At 47.2% G+C, this 17,562-nt stretch overlaps 1 protein-coding gene across 5 annotated transcripts; it reads right to left on the bottom strand.

The window, feature by feature from the left end:
- Positions 1-175: 175 nt before the first annotated feature.
- Positions 176-17,536, bottom strand: ankle2 (ankyrin repeat and LEM domain containing 2). 5 transcript variants are annotated; one of them, XM_060907744.1, is made up of 13 exons: positions 17,226-17,536; positions 8,946-9,334; positions 8,507-8,701; positions 8,127-8,320; positions 4,219-4,407; positions 4,020-4,142; positions 3,668-3,740; positions 3,300-3,469; positions 3,040-3,146; positions 2,715-2,905; positions 2,039-2,597; positions 1,814-1,945; positions 176-1,369 (listed from the first exon to the last, which is right to left on the bottom strand). In XM_060907744.1, exons 2-13 carry the CDS (start codon positions 9,328-9,330, stop codon positions 1,177-1,179), a joined length of 2,511 nt encoding a protein of 836 aa, XP_060763727.1. In that variant the 5' UTR covers positions 9,331-9,334; positions 17,226-17,536; the 3' UTR covers positions 176-1,176. The 5 variants fall into 5 exon arrangements, with proteins under 5 accessions (XP_060763727.1, XP_060763728.1, XP_060763725.1 ...); XM_060907745.1 differs by having other exon boundaries at positions 8,946-9,331; XM_060907742.1 differs by lacking the exon at positions 17,226-17,536 and adding an exon at positions 10,382-10,632.
- Between the last annotated feature and the right edge of the window lie 26 nt (positions 17,537-17,562).

Genomic DNA, 17,562 nt, shown 5'->3' with positions numbered 1-17,562 from the left:
AGAGCTGAGCTTTGGAGTGTGATGGGAGGAAAGTAAGTGCACCCCAGTGTGTGTTGTGACTCTCATTTCATACTCCATCACACAATACTAAAAGAAAATGTAAAACATGGGCAGAGCAACTGTTCCAAGATTTTACACATCACACACACCAACTGAATGAAGACATGACCATCCGTTGTAGAGATGCTGTGCACTTTATTTCTGTTTCTCAGCAATACATTAATGAACGTTTCTCCTCTGCCAGGAAATAAAACAGGACTGAGTCATGCAACAGGGCGAGAACACACGAGAATAAAAATAACAAGCGTCTCTCACACACACCTTCGCTACAGCCTCTACTGTAATTCTCTCTCCGCAGAGATATGCTCAGAGTGTGTGTTCAACATCAAAAGGCACTAAAGAAACTCAGGACCACACCTAAAATCATCAAAATAAACTGCAATTAAAAATGCGCTTCTCGTGTGTGATGGGATTAGACGTGGCCTACTGTTTAAAAAAAAAAAAAAAAGGTCACTGGTGTGGGATTTATTGTGCTATTCGTACCCCGAAGTAAGAATGTGCTGGTTTTGGTAGCCCCGCCCCTTACCACAGGCTACACCTCTCCACAATAACATTGTGCGTGATGTGCGGTGGAAACGATCCTCTGTACTGTGTGTTCTGAGAACTGCAAGTGCCAAAATAAACCACGCTGACGAGTACGTAACAGATTTATTACTGAAATGAAAAAAAAAACAGAAGTGAAACGTTTCTTCCAGATAAGACAGTATTCCAGTTACAGACCAGCAGGAGGCGCTGTGAGGGAACGGGCGGGCGGGCGGGCGGGCAGCCCAGACGGTCCCCGACTCTTCACTACAGCGTTGTGCTACTGAGTTACACCACATGAATAATTCATCGGCTTTCTTTAATCAGCTAGTTTTCTCAAACACTCAGAGTACCGCGCGAATTTAAATATTTCTGCGTCACCCATTAAATAATTACAGATACAAATCCACAGCCACACACACACACACATATATATATAAGAAAAGGACAACTGTTTAAAAATATACACTACAGCGTACCAGTTCAGTTGATGCTAATGGTTTTCCTCAGTAAAGTTCTGCAGCAGCGGTGGAGCTCCACGTGTCTGAGACGGACGGACGGACGCCGAGACACCGAGTCCACGCCAAGCATTTGTTAAATGGGCGAGTCTCCGAAGTGCTTGAGGCGAATGCGCTGGATGTAACTGGCATGGGCGGGGCTGTAGCGTCCAGGACTGGTGTAGTCTGGCGAGTGGGTGTGTCGGGCCGGACTGTAGCGGCTCACAGGAGAACCGGGAGTCAGACACTGGAGCCTGGACTGAGACTTTAACACAGCCGGAGTCTGCCAACTGAGACACACACACACACTATAAATCTAATGAATGTTTAAATGTTAAGTGAGCAAATAAATAAACAGAGCAAAAAAAAAAAAAAAAAAGTCTGAAATACCAAAACAGTTGCTATTTAATTTACAAAATTACTAAAAATAGAGTTTGTCACCTTGCACTAAATATCAGCGAGTATAATGAAAGGTTTATTTTACACCATAATGCTATTAAAGCTACAAGAGTTCAAATCACCGCACAGATATCACCGCCAACTCGTCAGCGCAGTGGTAGATAGAGTGGCAGTAACCCGTTAGCGAGGTGGCAGTGCCACTCTATCTACCACTGCGCTAACCGCGCTACTGCATTAGCGCAGTGGTAGAATGGTAGTAACTCGTCAGCGCAGTGGTGAGCTGCTCTCACTCTCCGAGTGCCAACATGTGAAGGGGGCGTGGTCAACATACACACCTCTGCATCTCGGCACTGGTGTACGACTCGATGGTGCTTTTCCACTTGTGAATGCTGGGATATTTGAGCGGGTCGATTTCGGCTCCTCCCACCGCGGCGAAAACCTCACGGTCCAGTCTGGAGGGAGCGTCTCTATGTGGAGAACAACGCCAACGTCAAACACGCTAACTCTAACTCGACTCTCACACTAACCCACAACACCACGCCCATGGCTGACTGACTCACCCCTCAATGAACAGCCCTTTCCTGACTCGAGGGGGTGTGGTCAAGATGAGGTCATTTGAACGGTCCAATGATCTGTAAGATCCAGAGGTGGAGGAGGAGGCGGAGCTTCCGTGATCCCATGACCTGGAGCGTGAACAGATCAGTCGCTCACCGTTTGATCCCATTCGAGTCCTCGCTCTCTGCTCCTCCCCCTCCAGGCTCTCCTGTGCCAGGAAATACTCGTCTGAACTCATGCTCGAAAGCTCCGCCCCTTCCTGTTCAGCTCTATCTGGGTGGTCACGCAGAGTCATACGCTCAAACTCCACCATCAGGTTAGAGATGGGCGATGGCGGGCAGGAAGAGGCGGGATTTCGTGGCTCGATGAGGGCGGAGTCTTGTGAGACAGGCAAGATGTGGAAGCCCCGCCCACCCAGGTCATCTTTAGAGCAGCAGGAGGTGGAGGAGGAGGAGGAAATGCTGGTGAGCGCTGCGTTCTGTCGGTTCTTAATCTCCTCCAGTGAGATATCCGCGTCATCCAGGAACGCACCGACCGACACAGAGTTACTGAACTTCTGCTTTCCTGAAACGTCACCACACACACACACACACAGAGAGAGAGAACATGTTCCTCCACTAAAACGTTAATTTATCACTTGTGTACATCACATCTACTTCCCTCCCCCGTGTGTGTTCTTACCTGGGGAAGGAGTTCTGAACTTGTTGCTGTTATTGAGTTCTCCAGCCTGGTCTCGAGCGCGCTCAGTGAAGTCCTTCTTGCTCAGAAACTCCTCCAGACGCTGCAGACCCTCTACTGACGACAAGTCCACAAAACTGTCCAGAAAATCCCAGTGTTCAGCCCAGGGGTGACCCAGCTCACGCGCCAGGTCTCTACACACACACACAGAGCAGTGAGATTAAGGCAGTAGCTGTAGGAGTAGTGTGTGTGTGTGTGTGTGTGTGTGTGTTATATGTATATACGTGTGGGTGAGTGAGAGAGAGAGAGAGACTCTTGCTACACTGACCTGCCCACTCGCTCTGCTCCACGCTCCGGATCTGATTTGAGGATATGGTGGAAATGCTCCGCCCGCTCTCTAGGGGGCGTCTTCCACACACGCCTAAATTCATCTGCCTGAGACACAGACAGACACACACAGACACACACAGCACTTTGTGAGAACTGGGAGATCTTTGAGGCACAAAAACAGAGAAAAGTAACTGTGCAAAGATAAAGGGAAATGAAATAGAAAGAAAACAAAGGAGGAGAGACTGTGATGGAACTCACTTTAGAGGGGCTCAGTGGGCCGGCGAAGGCCCTCACGGTCATCACGGGATCTCGAGGGCTTCTGGGTAATCGCGGCGAGCGCTTTTCCATCGGCTCAGGTGACCAGGGAGCGCCAATCACAGGCTGGGTGGAGTTATCAGCTGCTCGGAGGAGGGGCACGTAACACCGGTCTGCAGCCAATCACAAACAGGCTCAGAATCATCGTAAAAACAATCACAGCATCCAAAACAAAAATCATGTTAGAATCAACTGTAATGTCAACTAAACTGAAAAAAAAAAAAAAAAAAATCATCACCAAAACCATCACCAGATTTAAAAAAATAAACAAACATCACAAGTCTCACAGTGTGAAAATACTCTTTTATTACCTTCGAGGTACTCCATAATCTTCTGCTTGATTTCTGGGATTTTGTTCTTTTCCTTCATTCGCTCACAAATGATCTGGAATAACAGCAGCACTGCATCGGGTCAGTGAGGGATCTCCCCGGGCTTTTACTCTAACACTCAGGTCTCAGTCAGAAATTCAGCAGCTTCACCACAACATTACTGAAGGAACGTTCTCCTGCAGCACTGACTAGGAGGCCACAGTGCCGTTAGCCTGGCGCTAATACAGCACCGAGTCCCACAGCAGGACTGAGCGCTACAGAAACACACCCTCTTCTGTACCTTTCACACACACAACTGTGGTTCCAAGCAGCAAAGCACTGTGGGTAAACTCACCTCGCAGGGTTCCTGGTCGTATTTGTTCTTTCGGTGTTTGTCGATGTCGGGATGAGAGCAGAGGACGTTCACCACGGCCGCGCAACCGAACTTACACGCAAAGTGTAGCGGCGTCTCGAAGCACTGAACACAACAACACACTGATCAAACAAACAAACAACACACACACACGACGCCAGAGTCACGGCTCACAACTCACGGCTTTATCGGGCGTGTTGAGGTACAGGTCCACGATGTAGTGGATGCGCTGGTGCAGCATGCTCTCCGTATCATCAGGATACATGAGCCGCATGAAGTCCGGATTCTCCAGCGTGTCGAGCAGCAGCTGTGCCACGCCCGCCTGATTCTCCTTCGCTGCTACGTGCATCACGTTATACCTGCAGCCCTCCTACAACACACACGTAAAAGTGGAGGATTCTGAGCACGTAAAAAATTATGAAATAAAAAGCCTTATTGAGCACAGCGCTGATTTATAACTGTTCGCCAGATACAAACTGTCCGATGCGTACGATATTAAACCCACTGACCGGTGAAGTGAATAACGTTCATTATCTCGTTACAGTTGCACCTGTCACGGGGTGCGCTGTATTCGGCAGGAAGTGAACACTCCGTTCTCAAAGCAGGAAAAATGGACAAGTGTAAGAATCTGAGTGACTCTGACGAGGGCCACACTGCGATGGCGAGACGACTGGATCAGAGCATCTCCAGCACAGCAGGTGTTGTGGTGCGTTCCCGGTATGCAGTGGTTCCTACTGACCAAATGTGGTCCAGCGACAGGGTCATGAACGCCCAAGGCTCACTGATGCCCGTGGGGAGCGAAGGCAAACCCATCTGATCCCACAGAAGAGCTACTGTAGCACAAACCGCTGAAGAAGTGAACGCTGGCTCTGATAGAAAGGGGTCCGATCACACAGTGCATCTCAGCTTGCTGCATCTGGAGCTGTGTAGCTGCAGATCAGTCAGAGAGCCCACGCCCATACTGTACCCATGGCCAGGTGTGTGTGTCACTGACCTGGGGGAGAGAGGGCACCAGGATGCACTATGGGAAGAAGGCGAGCGGGTGGAAGCAGCGTGATGCTCTGGATAATGTTCTGCTAGGGAACCTTGGCTCCTGGTGTTCATGTGGATGTTCCTTTGACTCTTCAGGAACATGACAAAGAGCTCAAGGTGTCGACTCGGCCTCCGAATTCCTCAGATCTCGATCCGATCAGCATCTGTACGATGTGATGGACAAACAAGTCTGATCCATGGAGGCCCCACCCACAACTTACAGGACTTCCTGCTAACGCCTTGGTGTCAGATCCCACAGCACACCTTCAGAGATCTGGTGGAGTCCAGGCCTCGACGGGTCACAGCTGATTTGGGAACCGACACAATATTCAGCCGATGGTTTTAATGCGATGGCTGATCAGTGGCGTTCTACAATAATCAAGCACAGCCCAGGGAATTCCAGCAAGCTGACTGGATTCTGGTCCTCAAACCCAGCACCACTTGTAAATTCCTGGATGGGAATTGCAGAGAAACTGAGCTAAGCTCAAATCCCCACAGGGTGGCACAACTGGGCTTGCAGTCAAGCGAGCAACCATACCATATCAGCCTGTTAAAAATAGATTAAAGCCCCAGCTGTTGGGTCTGATGAACAGGAATATCTCCAGGACCTGGAGGACTAATTCTGCAACATCGGACATTCCCCACCAGAACTTCCAGCAGCTGAAGTAAACACCAAGCAACTGAATATCCAAAACCCCGGTTTATTTCCCTCTGTTCAGCTTAATCGTCATGGTAACTTCACCAGATCAATCCCTCCGATTCTGCAACACCGGATGGGGCTGAGGTTCAATCCCAGTTCTGTCTCGTCTGGACCTGACGGTGGGGTCTCACCCTTGCCCCAGAGATCACCCCAATACACTGGGTGTTGATGAGTATGATGTGTTTTTAAAGCAGATACGCAGAGCCTTTATTTTTAAATACATTTCTGAGTGGAGAGTATCTCCATCCTTGACGCTTGTATGCTGCATAAATGGGAATTTAAAAAATATATATTTTTGAGAGTTAAATCACCCATAAAGTTGTGATTGGCGCTGCCCCGCTGAGCCAGCCAGCCCTGAGTGCGTGACGTCACAGCGGGAACTGGTTTTAAGGCCGAGGCCTTTTATAGCTATAGACCAAAGTCATATCAATAACAATTTACAGTGAAAGTAAGAAATAGCGTTACCGACTCGCTCAACTAAGACTGATTTGACTTCATTGATTCTGGGTGGACTCGCATTAAAACAGGATGGGTGCTATAACTTTTGCAACATACATATACATGCATGCATTTTCACTGATAAAACATAAAAGGCTCATTAAATAATCAGATGAACTGAGACGATCACATTCTGAAGCAAATTCAATAATCTTATACCGCTAACTTAAACACACAATACAAGTTACATGGATTAATCTAAATGCAGGGAAACAACGTGTTGGTTTTGTTGGTTGTTTTGTATCCGAATGAGAGTCGGAGCTTAGCCGTCTGCGTTCTCGCTTCTCGAAGGCCGATCTTGTGGCCAATTGTTTTTGAAACAATCTGACTTTCAGTTGTTCGTTCAGTTCTCCGTTCATTCACTTCTTCCACGTAAGGGCGAGACGGCGGCGATATCCAGTTTAGAAATCAGACGGCTGCTCCACTATTCACTTTTCTCCATACTGTGTGCTCCGCCATTACTGCTCGGCTCAGGCAATTACTAAACCCAGGACGTCACCGGTTTTAGCAACAGCTGCGGGGAGGTCACTGCCTAAGCAATATGTCCCGTCCAGTTCTGTCCTGGGTTTTAGCAACAACCCTCGACTCACTCCGGGAGGACTGGTGCAACTGAACTCACTTTCCATTTAAATAAATAAATAAATAAAATTAAAATGCTTTCCTTTTCTTGTAGTTTCCTTTTTCTCTAATTGTTGGTACTGCACCCTCTTTCAATCTGGGCTTATAGCCAACGCTCCTCAACAGATCAGAGGTCTCGTAAGAGTCTTCAGTAAAATGTGCAGAGCAGAGGAGAGACCACTTCGTAGGCGCCCAATCTGTGAACTTCTCACAAAACACGTCCAAATCTCTGCAGTTTGAACATTCTTGGGCCATGAATGCAACATAAATCCACCTTCTGTCGTGTTGCTGCACCAGCCAGCAACACATCTACGTGGCATGGCGATAAATTAGCTCAAAATGGAGGATCAGCGTTGCAGTCAGCTCTGTGCTTTAGTATAGCGGAAATGGCGATGAGACCGATAGACTTCCTGCTGTGACGTTACAGATGTCAAGGTCATTCACTCAGACCGCTACCTATATAAATCACTTTAATCGTAAAAATTACTATATTAGATTTATTGTTAACGCTTAAAACTATTCCTGTGCCATTCTTGAGGTCTCAAGGCATTTATAAACGAAAGTGAGGCCATGGCTCTGCGGATATGCTTTAAGCAATAAAAACAGCCTCAGTGAGACTGGAGCTCATACCGCCCCCTGGTGTTGTGTGGGAGTTTGAAATCCAATCAATCCTGTGGGAGGAGTAGCGATTTTTGTGAAATTGCATGTGTGTAGCTACATCCATAATAGGTGGCGACACCTGGTGAACGATTCTTGTTGGAACATGTCTTTAGAGTCTTCTGGGTGAGTTTCAGTGAAAACGTCCCAGCGGTTTATGCAGAGTAGCGTTTAATGTGACGAGTCACCCAAAAATTTCCAGACACTCATAAAATTGTAAATATGACAGGTGGCGCCACCGTCTCGACAACTTTTATACACACCAACCTGCGGAACATCATATGCGAGTTTAATTGAAATCCAATCAATCCTGTAGGAGCGATTTCTGTAACTTGTGGACAAACAACATGTGACTGCACAAGTTCATGGGGCTTCCAGCAGGAGGAGCTGATAAACCACCAGATCAGACTTCTGCATAAAGACAGACCGAGACGAAACGAGACGAGGACTACAGCATACGCTTTAGCTCGAAACCACAGCGCTCTGAGTAACACTAGGAGGACGAACACTAAACTGCTGGGGGTTAGACAGTAAAAACACCTGACACACGAATGCAGTGTGTGGATTATGCAGTGCACTCGGACCTGCAGCACGGTGGGGTTGTCTCCGGAGCCAATGAGGTAGCGTGGGTTGCTCCACACGAGCTCGGTGAAGGCGACCTCATCTCCTCGCTCCACACACACTCGCAGCCTCGCCGTCAGGTCCTGAGGACGAGGACTCTTAAAGCTGTTCGCCTTTTCTCGGTTTATCCCTTCTGTCTCTGCCAGAGATGAGCCGTCTGATGGAGAGAGAGAGACAGAGAGAGAGATCTTATGATGTAGAAACTCTACACAAGATTTGTTTTGCAAATTATGACGATTCTGTTACTCTAAGGTTTGGTTTTATGGAACGATATACAATCACGACACAGTAACAGTCCGGGACAGTGAGGTCGGTGTTGGACGGAACAGGAAGTGCGTCTCACCTTTCCCGAAGACGAGGGAGGTCTTCACAGGTGACACGCAGGGGGTACACTTGCTCGGGGAAGGGAAGTAATCACAGAGTCCCTTGGCAAACTTCTCAGCGTCCTCTCGAGTAGAGAAGGGTTTGAAGCGAGCGCCCTTCATCATCTTCATGGCCTGCAGAGCCTCCTTCTTATCCGTGTACACGTGAACCCTTTCTACACGGAACAGCAGCACAATCATCACTAGCTATCGAATTACACTTCAGGATTAACTTTGTGTCCAAGCTGCACTCTTACTCAGCGTGTCAGTCATTTATAAATGATGATTAACAGAGCCGTCTCTAGTGCACTACATTTCCCCTAGTCCTTCAGCGTGAACACACGAGTGAACTAGAAGTGAGAGTTGAGATGCGACAACACCTCATGCTACAAGTGAAAGCTGCGTCTTGTTAAATCTCACCGTTTCTGGCCAGCACGTCATCCCACAGCGGACACACGCCATAGTAGAATGTGGGTGTGGTCTCGGCCATTTTGTTAGGTGTCCGGGCGTCATGTTGTGACGGTGACACGGTCTTCTCGCACAGCGGCTCCTCCTCAGGTGGGTTGAGACCGAGATGATACCCGACGTCCCCCTCTTCGGCCGAGGTGGCGCTTAGGGTCTCGGACGAGCCTCCAGATGATTCGGAGGAGAGTCCGGCGTTCTCGACGAGGGCCCGAGCGAGTTTACGCTCGAATACGGCACGTGTGGTGGCCGTGATGGGGCCGCACTTCAGATTGGCTTTGAGGATCTCCTCTCTGAGCTCATCAGCACTCAGAGACTTGAGCCGGGTCAGAGCAGCCTCCATGCTGCTGAGAAAAGAAAATCTGTTTACACACACACACACACACACACACAAATAACCGAAGTCTAAGGGCAGATGCTTTCCATGTTACAAGAAACGCATTTCTGTAACCACACTTTCATGAATTTCGGTTAAAGCAGTTTGATAATAAACGAAGCCGTAGATCTGCAGAACCCATCCTTGGAGGGATGGAACTACTTTTTCAGAGGGATATTTGCGCTTCCGGATATCACAAAAAGCCGACATAACCTTGATGAAAGTGCAGAACTACTCTGCACTTTTGGAAGGACGGTACGGACAGCAGGTGAGAATTTCTCTCGCATCTTTACAGCTTCATTTTCCTGTGTAACGGTTTGAATTTGCATTTCTACAGCTGTGCATTTCAAACGCGTATTAACGGATTTGCATCTGCCCTTAGACTTCAATTCTGAGAGTGTACACAGGCACTGGGGGTTGTTTTTAGAGAAAGGAAGCATGCTGAGGGTCCTGTCTGTGCTGATTGCACTCAGATGCAGTGAGGAGAGCTGAAGGTGAGAGGACAGCGGAGTGCTCCTGGACAGACTGATGGCCCTGTGCTCGGTGAGGGGAGAGAAACGGGTCTGAGTGCAGGGTCAGGGGTGCGAGAGGGTCGGGCACAGCCGGGTCACACCCACAGCCGGGTCACACCCACGCCAATGTCACACACCGCTTTAGTGCGCGTGGAGGTGAGGGGCTCGGCGGGCCTGCGGCCACTACTCACCGTCCAGGGCGGATTAAACCCACCTCCCGCGGTGCATCACGGAACAGATCTCCGGGTGTGCTGGGAGCCGCAGCTGTTTATAAAAGGACGCACAGTACAATAAGGACAAGCTGAGGCGCGCATTGTTTACAAGCGGCCCCGCGCATGCGCACCGCGCAGCCTTCGAGTCGAGCAGTCCTGCGCATGCGCACACCGCACATCCAGCAGTTGGAACGGCGCTTTATCCGATTGAAAGGATTATCGGCTCTCCTCACACACCGACTCTTTCACCGGACTCTCACTCACACTCTAATTAAACACCACGGCCGAGCTCACCTTTCCGCCGGAAGTCCTCTCGGTCTGTCAGCGAACTCAGTAAATTACAGCCGTTACCTTGGACACCACATTTAGCACATTTTTATCGAGTGCGTTATAAATATCGCAGTAAAACCCGCAGGATGCTCTCGCAGCGCACCACAGAGCCGACTCCGCCGCAGACTAAAGCCGCGACTCGGTGCCGAAGCGCCTGCAGAGCCGCCGGGTACACTGACAGGGAAGCACGCGCAGCGCACACACTCTCACAGACACACACACTTCCGGAAGCTGCTTCTTCTTCTTCTTCGCCTTCATTTTAAGAGTCCAACAGCGCCTCCTCTGGCCACGGCTCGTCATGACACCAAACTCCGTTCAAAACCTGCAGCACGTGATCAAGGGTTGAAAGCAGGGTCTCCAACTGCTCTGGGCCTGAGGGCTGGGCATCCAGAATAACTCACTGAAAATAAAAGGCTTCACATCCCTTTAAAATAAGACTATGTAGGATTGTATGCTTTTAATTAACAACAGCCAAGGAATAGAAACTGGCATTTTAACATGAGGGGCGGCACGGCACGGTGGTGTAGTGGTTAGCGCTGTCGCCTCACAGCAAGAAGGTCCTGGGTTCGAGCCCCGTGGCCGGCGAGGGCCTTTCTGTGCGGGGTTTGCATGTTCTCCCCGTGTCCACGTGGGTTTCCTCCGGGTGCTCCGGTTTCCCCCACAGTCCAAAGACATGCAGGTTAGGTTAACTGGTGACTCTAAATTGAGCGTAGGTGTGAATGTGAGTGTGAATGGTTGTCTGTGTCTATGTGTCAGCCCTGTGATGACCTGGCGACTTGTCCAGGGTGAACCCCGCCTTTCACCCGTAGTCAGCTGGGATAGGATCCAGCGACCCTGTAGAATAGGATAAAGTGGCTACAGATAATGAGATGAGATAATCTCGACATATCAATACTGTTAAGAATTACCAACTTTTTTGCAAATTCCAAAGTTTAATTATGCTAACTCTTAAGTTAATTATGATGATAATGAACATATTTTGTTGTCATCTCATGTCAGGAAAGTACATTTGCCCTCTCTCAGAATGATACACACACACAAAAAAACATTCTGATATTCTCACTGCAATTAACAGCTGTTAGATAAAAACAGGTCTGGAAATGCCAAAGGCACAATAATAAAAGGTTATAATTTTCTCTTTTCAACACACAACAGTTCTGTGAAAGTTAAAACTATTCAAAATCAATTCCTTAGAAAACTGCACTGCAGCAGTAATCGAACACTTGCACTTCTAACACAGCATACAAGTTGAAACTCTTAACTGCATCCTTAAATGATTTCACCTTATTGCAGATTCATAACATTCAAGAAATCATTCTCTTCATATTCTTTTCTCTTCCAAGTTTTAAAATGCATTTCATGCATTGATTTTTGCATGCGAATGGCTCCTAGTGGGAAGCCTGGCACTGCATTGAGTCCACCAGTGCCCTGTAGTCAGGGCTGTAGCTTGGCACAGCAACTCTGAGTGAATCTTCAAGCTGTAGATCAGTTAAGCAAGGTGTGTGTTTGTTTTTAATGAAATTCATGTTAGAAAAAGCTGACTCACAGAGATGCATCGAACCAAACAGACACGCAACTTTCAAGGCTACTGTGTGCACACCTTTGTATTTTTCTGAGTTCACAAGATACCAGAAGTTTGAGGATCCCTGGTGGGCTTTGAGAGTAACGTCGTTTTGCAGCGTAATGATTTCCATTTCAATCTCATCAGCAGTCAAGTTGAATATTTCACCGAGTTGTTCAGAAATGTACAACCCCGATTCCAAAAAAGTTGGGACAAAGTACAAATTGTAAATAAAAACGGAATGCAATAATTTACAAATCTCAAAAACTGATATTGTATTCACAATAAAACATAGACAACATATCAAATGTCGAAAGTGAGACATTTTGAAATTTCATGCCAAATATTGGCTCATTTGGAATTTCATGACAGCAACGCATCTCAAAAAAGTTGGGACGGGGCAATAAGAGGCTGGAAAAGTTAAAGGGACAAAAAAGGAACAGCTGGAGGACAAAATTGCAACTCATTAGGTCAATTGGCAATAGGTCATTAACATGACTGGGTATAAAAAGAGCATCTTGGAGTGGCAGCGGCTCTCAGAAGTAAAGATGGGAAGAGGATCACCAATCCCCCTAATTCTGCGCCGACAAATAGTGGAGCAATATCAGAAAGGAGTTCGACAGTGTAAAATTGCAAAGAGTTTGAACATATCATCATCTACAGTGCATAATATCATCAAAAGATTCAGAGAATCTGGAAGAATCTCTGTGCGTAAGGGTCAAGGCCGGAAAACCATACTGGGTGCCCGTGATCTTCGGGCCCTTAGACGGCACTGCATCACATACAGGCATGCTTCTGTATTGGAAATCACAAAATGGGCTCAGGAATATTTCCAGAGAACATTATCTGTGAACACAATTCACCGTGCCATCCGCCGTTGCCAGCTAAAACTCTATAGTTCAAAGAAGAAGCCGTATCTAAACACGATCCAGAAGCGCAGACGTCTTCTCTGGGCCAAGGCTCATTTAAAATGGACTGTGGCAAAGTGGAAAACTGTTCTGTGGTCAGACGAATCAAAATTTGAAGTTCTTTATGGAAATCAGGGACGCCGTGTCATTCGGACTAAAGAGGAGAAGGACGACCCGAGTTGCTATCGGCGCTCAGTTCAGAAGCCTGCATCTCTGATGGTATGGGGTTGCATTAGTGCGTGTGGCATGGGCAGCTTACACATCTGGAAAGACACCATCAATGCTGAAAGATATATCCAGGTTCTAGAGCAACATATGCTCCCATCCAGACGACGTCTCTTTCAGGGAAGACCTTGCATTTTCCAACATGACAATGCCAAACCACATCCTGCATCAATTACAGCATCATGGCTGCGTAGAAGAAGGGTCCGGGTACTGAACTGGCCAGCCTGCAGTCCAGATCTTTCACCCATAGAAAACATTTGGCGCATCATAAAATGGAAGATACGACAAAAAAGACCTAAGACAGTTGAGCAACTAGAATCCTACATTAGACAAGAATGGGTTAACATTCCTATCCCTAAACTTGAGCAACTTGTCTCCTCAGTCCCCAGACGTTTACAGACTGTTGTAAAGAGAAAAGGGGATGTCTCACAGTGGGAAACATGGCCTTGTCCCAACTTTTTTGAGATGTGTTGTTGTCATGAAATTTAAAATCACCTAATTTTTCTCTTTAAATGATACATTTTCTCAGTTTAAACATTTGATACGTCATCTATGTTCTATTCTGAATAAAATATGGAATTTTGAAACTTCCACATCATTGCATTCCGTTTTTATTTACAATTTGTTCTTTGTCCCAACTTTTTTGGAATCGGGGTTGTATGTGATGTTACACTGCATGAAAGGATGAGCAGTGAATGCAACACAAGGCTGCAGTTTATCAAAGTCATGAAATCTTTCTTCAAACTCTTGGCCAAGTCTAGATATTAGCTGGGTGTACTTTTCCACAGCCCCCTCTAAGGCTACAGATGCCGGGGCATTTCCATTCAAAACTGACTCACAGATGGAAAGTGCAGGAATTTCTTACTTTGCAAATGCACAGAGAAAATGTTCAGCTTTGCTCTGAACGCGTTCACAGCACTGATCATGTCCGATACAGTCTTGCAGTTCACAGTTCAAGTGATTCAGTTTCCCTGTGCTGTCTGTCAGAAAGGCAACGTCAAGCACCCACTCAGTGTCACGGAGCAAAGTAGCATCCTGCCCTCTGGATTCCATGAACTCTTTGATTTTGTCCAGAAGTGACAAAAAGCGCTGCAGAACTCGACCCCTGCTGAGCCATCGTGTCTCTGTGTGCAGCAAGAGGTCACCGTACTCGGCTGACAGCTCCTCCAGAAGAAGTTTGAATGCCCGGTGTTGTGTGGCATTCGCACGGATACTGTTGACAATCTTCACTCCTGGAATCATGACATCAAACCCCATCACTTTGGCATAAATTGCCTGCTGATGGATGATACAGTGGTAACTGAGGAAACGGGAAAATCTGGATCGCTTCTGCAGCGCGCAATAAGACCAGAATGATGGCCGGTCATCGCGGGGGCTCCGTTGGTAGCTACCGATACCAACTTTTGAAGTGGGATGGTTTTCTATGTAAAATAGCGCTTTATGGCCTCGTAGATGTCAGCAGCCCTTGTTGTGGTTTTCAGGGGCAGCAAAGTAAGCATCTCCTCCTTCACAGTCAAACCACTGAACACCATTCTGATGAAGACCATCAGCTGCGCCGTGCTGGTTTTATCCACCGAATCGTCACATTGGATGCTAAAGTACCTGCATGTCACCATTCAGCTGTTCCACCAAGTTAGTGGACATTGCTGATACTGTCCTGGCGATAGTGTTGGCACTTAGCTAAACATCCGCGATGGCAGCGAGCATCTTCCCATTCTTGTGATCTTTAAACAAAAGTGGTGTGTGCAACCACTGGCATCACCCCTTTGACCACCTCTCGGTCCGAAAATGCCTTTCTGTGCTTAGCCAGATAGCGTGCTGCTCTGAAGGAAGCTTCTGTAGCCGCTTTTGATTGCTTTGCCGGCTTGGTGAAAAAACACTGTTGTCTGCCCAAAGCTGCCTTGAGGTCATGAGTCTTTTGAGCACGTCATGCGCTGCCTGGAGGGTAGCGGGCATCAAACATGCTGTGGCATGCAGAAAAATGTCTCTCCACATTGTGTCTCTTAGCCAAGGCTACGGCAGCTCCACAGATCAGACACACACAACGTTCACCAACTGGAGTAAAGAAGAACTCTTTCTCCCATTCATCCTGAAAGTGGCAAGTCTTCTTTTTCTTGCTCTCCGACATCACGTTTAAACACTTTTATAAAACTGCCTTTACTTCTCGCACTGTGTTGATCGCTATCCATTGGTGGGCTAATGACTGAATGCAAAGGGGAGTTGGCGCGCTGGCATAGTGGGCTAAACTTTAAACCGGCAAAGAAAATGATCTACATTAGGCTTCTATTTTCATTTTAAAAAATGTTTGGATTTTTACTTCTGGATTAAACTTCAAGGCATCTTAAAACATGAAAACAATAAAAATAATATTTTTTAAAGATTACCAAATATGATTTGAACAGTGCAGTAGTCACTGGCTATTTTTAGAACTTCCATGGCGGGCGCCTCCCAGCAGGCTACGTGGTGCCCGCGGGCACCGTGTTGGCGAGGCCAGGTTTAAACTCTGCTCTCAGCGCTAGTGTGTGCAGGGCTCAGAAAACCCCTTCTCCTGGGAAACTTCCTTACAGTCCACAATGTCTGTATGTATCAGTTTGCTTTTATGTTCTGGCTGTGGGTTATTTCATAGCCACGCCCCAGCATCCCTTAACTCCACCCTCACCACAGTCTGAAATCGGAAAGCAGCCAGCACAGCCAGATAATCCTGCTTTGATGATAAGATTTCTTTTTTTCTTTCATTAAAACCAGAATAAACCCTGGCAGTGCTTTTTTCTCTTCAGAAGGAGATGAGGACGGACACAGAATTAGCAATACTGCTCCTGGACAAATAACCAAAAAATAAAGTGCGTAGCCTATAAAGCTTTAAATTGTTTGAATGACAGCTTTACACAATGGAACAAGCAGGAGTTAATTTTCATTAGAAATAAACAGGAAACTGCGACTCCACTTGACATCACTATGAGCTGACTTTGCACGTTTATGGTGTTGGTATTTGGCTGTCATGCAGGTGAAGGGCCGAGCGTGTGGCTTAAGACGTTAACAAGGTTAGGGATGCTAATACCAGGGCTTAAGCACTCAAAAGCTAAATATAAAGACGGACAGGACAGCGACGGCACTAGTTATTGTTCTCATGAACCAGTACGAGCCACATTTTGTGTGATTATGGGGTTTTAATTTGACTCTGTGTGGAGTTTGCATGTTCTCCCCGTGTCCGCGTGGGTTTCCTCCGGGTGCTCCGGTTTCCCCCACAGTCCAAAGACATGCAGGTTAGGTTAACTGGTGACTCTAAATTGAGCGTAGGTGTGAATGTGAGTGTGAATGGTTGTCTGTGTCTATGTGTCAGCCCTGTGATGACCTGGTGACTTGTCCAGGGTGAACCCCGCCTTTCATCCGTAGTCAGCTGGGATAGGCTCCAGCTCGCCTGCGACCCTGTAGAGCAGGATAAAGCGGCTACAGATAATGAGATGAGATAATTTGACTCTTAAAGCAGCTGAAAGCACTGATGCATGTTAACTCTCGGGGAAGCCATGGCCTAATGGTTAGAGAAGCAACTTTGGGAACAAAAGGTCATCAGTTTGAATCCCTGGACCAGAGGAATGGCCAAAATGCTCTCTAGCAAGGCACCTAACCCCCAACTGCTGCTCAGGCTGCTCTGGGTATGTCGTACATCACTCTGGCTAAGAGCATCTGCTAAATGCCTGTAACGTAATTAACTGAACCAGTGTAGATTGTGGAGACGGACTTTTAAGCACAAGGGGGACTCGATGTGTGAAAAAAACAGCCTTGTTTTCATCTCTTATTCAACGTGTATACACACACACACTTAATCTTGACCAATTTTGACAGACATACAAGTTGATAAATTTATTGATCCCTGAGGAATTTTTTTTAATATATATTACACACACAGTGACCCTTACCTCCCTGAAGGCATTTCACTGCATTCTGTCCGAGTCTTGAACATATGGACCGGACACACCACCCTTTAAAGCACACAGAACCCCAGCATCGGAACACACCTGAGGTGCTGGAATGAACGTCTCCTGACTGGAGAAGAGCCGAGCCTCTGCCATACAGATATGACTTTGATAGAAACTCCTCAGCACTTCATACTCACCTGGGACTGTGAAATCACTGCATTAGTTCAGGTGAACCCTGCTTCCATCAGCACACGCAGCTCACATGACCTCAGTATTAAATACACGTGTTCCTGGAGGAACCCAGAGTTACAGCTACAGTTCTGACAAAAGCTCCGTTTGGACAAGCTGAAGCTTGTTATGGTTTTCTCAGATGGTGCGGCTGGCAGTGTGTCAGGAAACATGGACAGGTGGAGATAATCCTTACAGCAGGCTGCGAGAACGTCTACTTTTCTACCCGTGTGTTTGAAGACATTTCTCTCTACCAGCTATTAAAAATTAAGTGTGTGTGTGTCTGAGTGACAGAGATCAACGTTC

This window comes from Neoarius graeffei, chromosome 24 (assembly GCF_027579695.1).
Source record: "Neoarius graeffei isolate fNeoGra1 chromosome 24, fNeoGra1.pri, whole genome shotgun sequence".
NCBI lineage: Eukaryota > Metazoa > Chordata > Actinopteri > Siluriformes > Ariidae > Neoarius > Neoarius graeffei.
The sequence above is the reverse complement of the archived record's forward strand: the minus strand, read 5'-3'. Positions and strand labels throughout refer to the sequence as shown.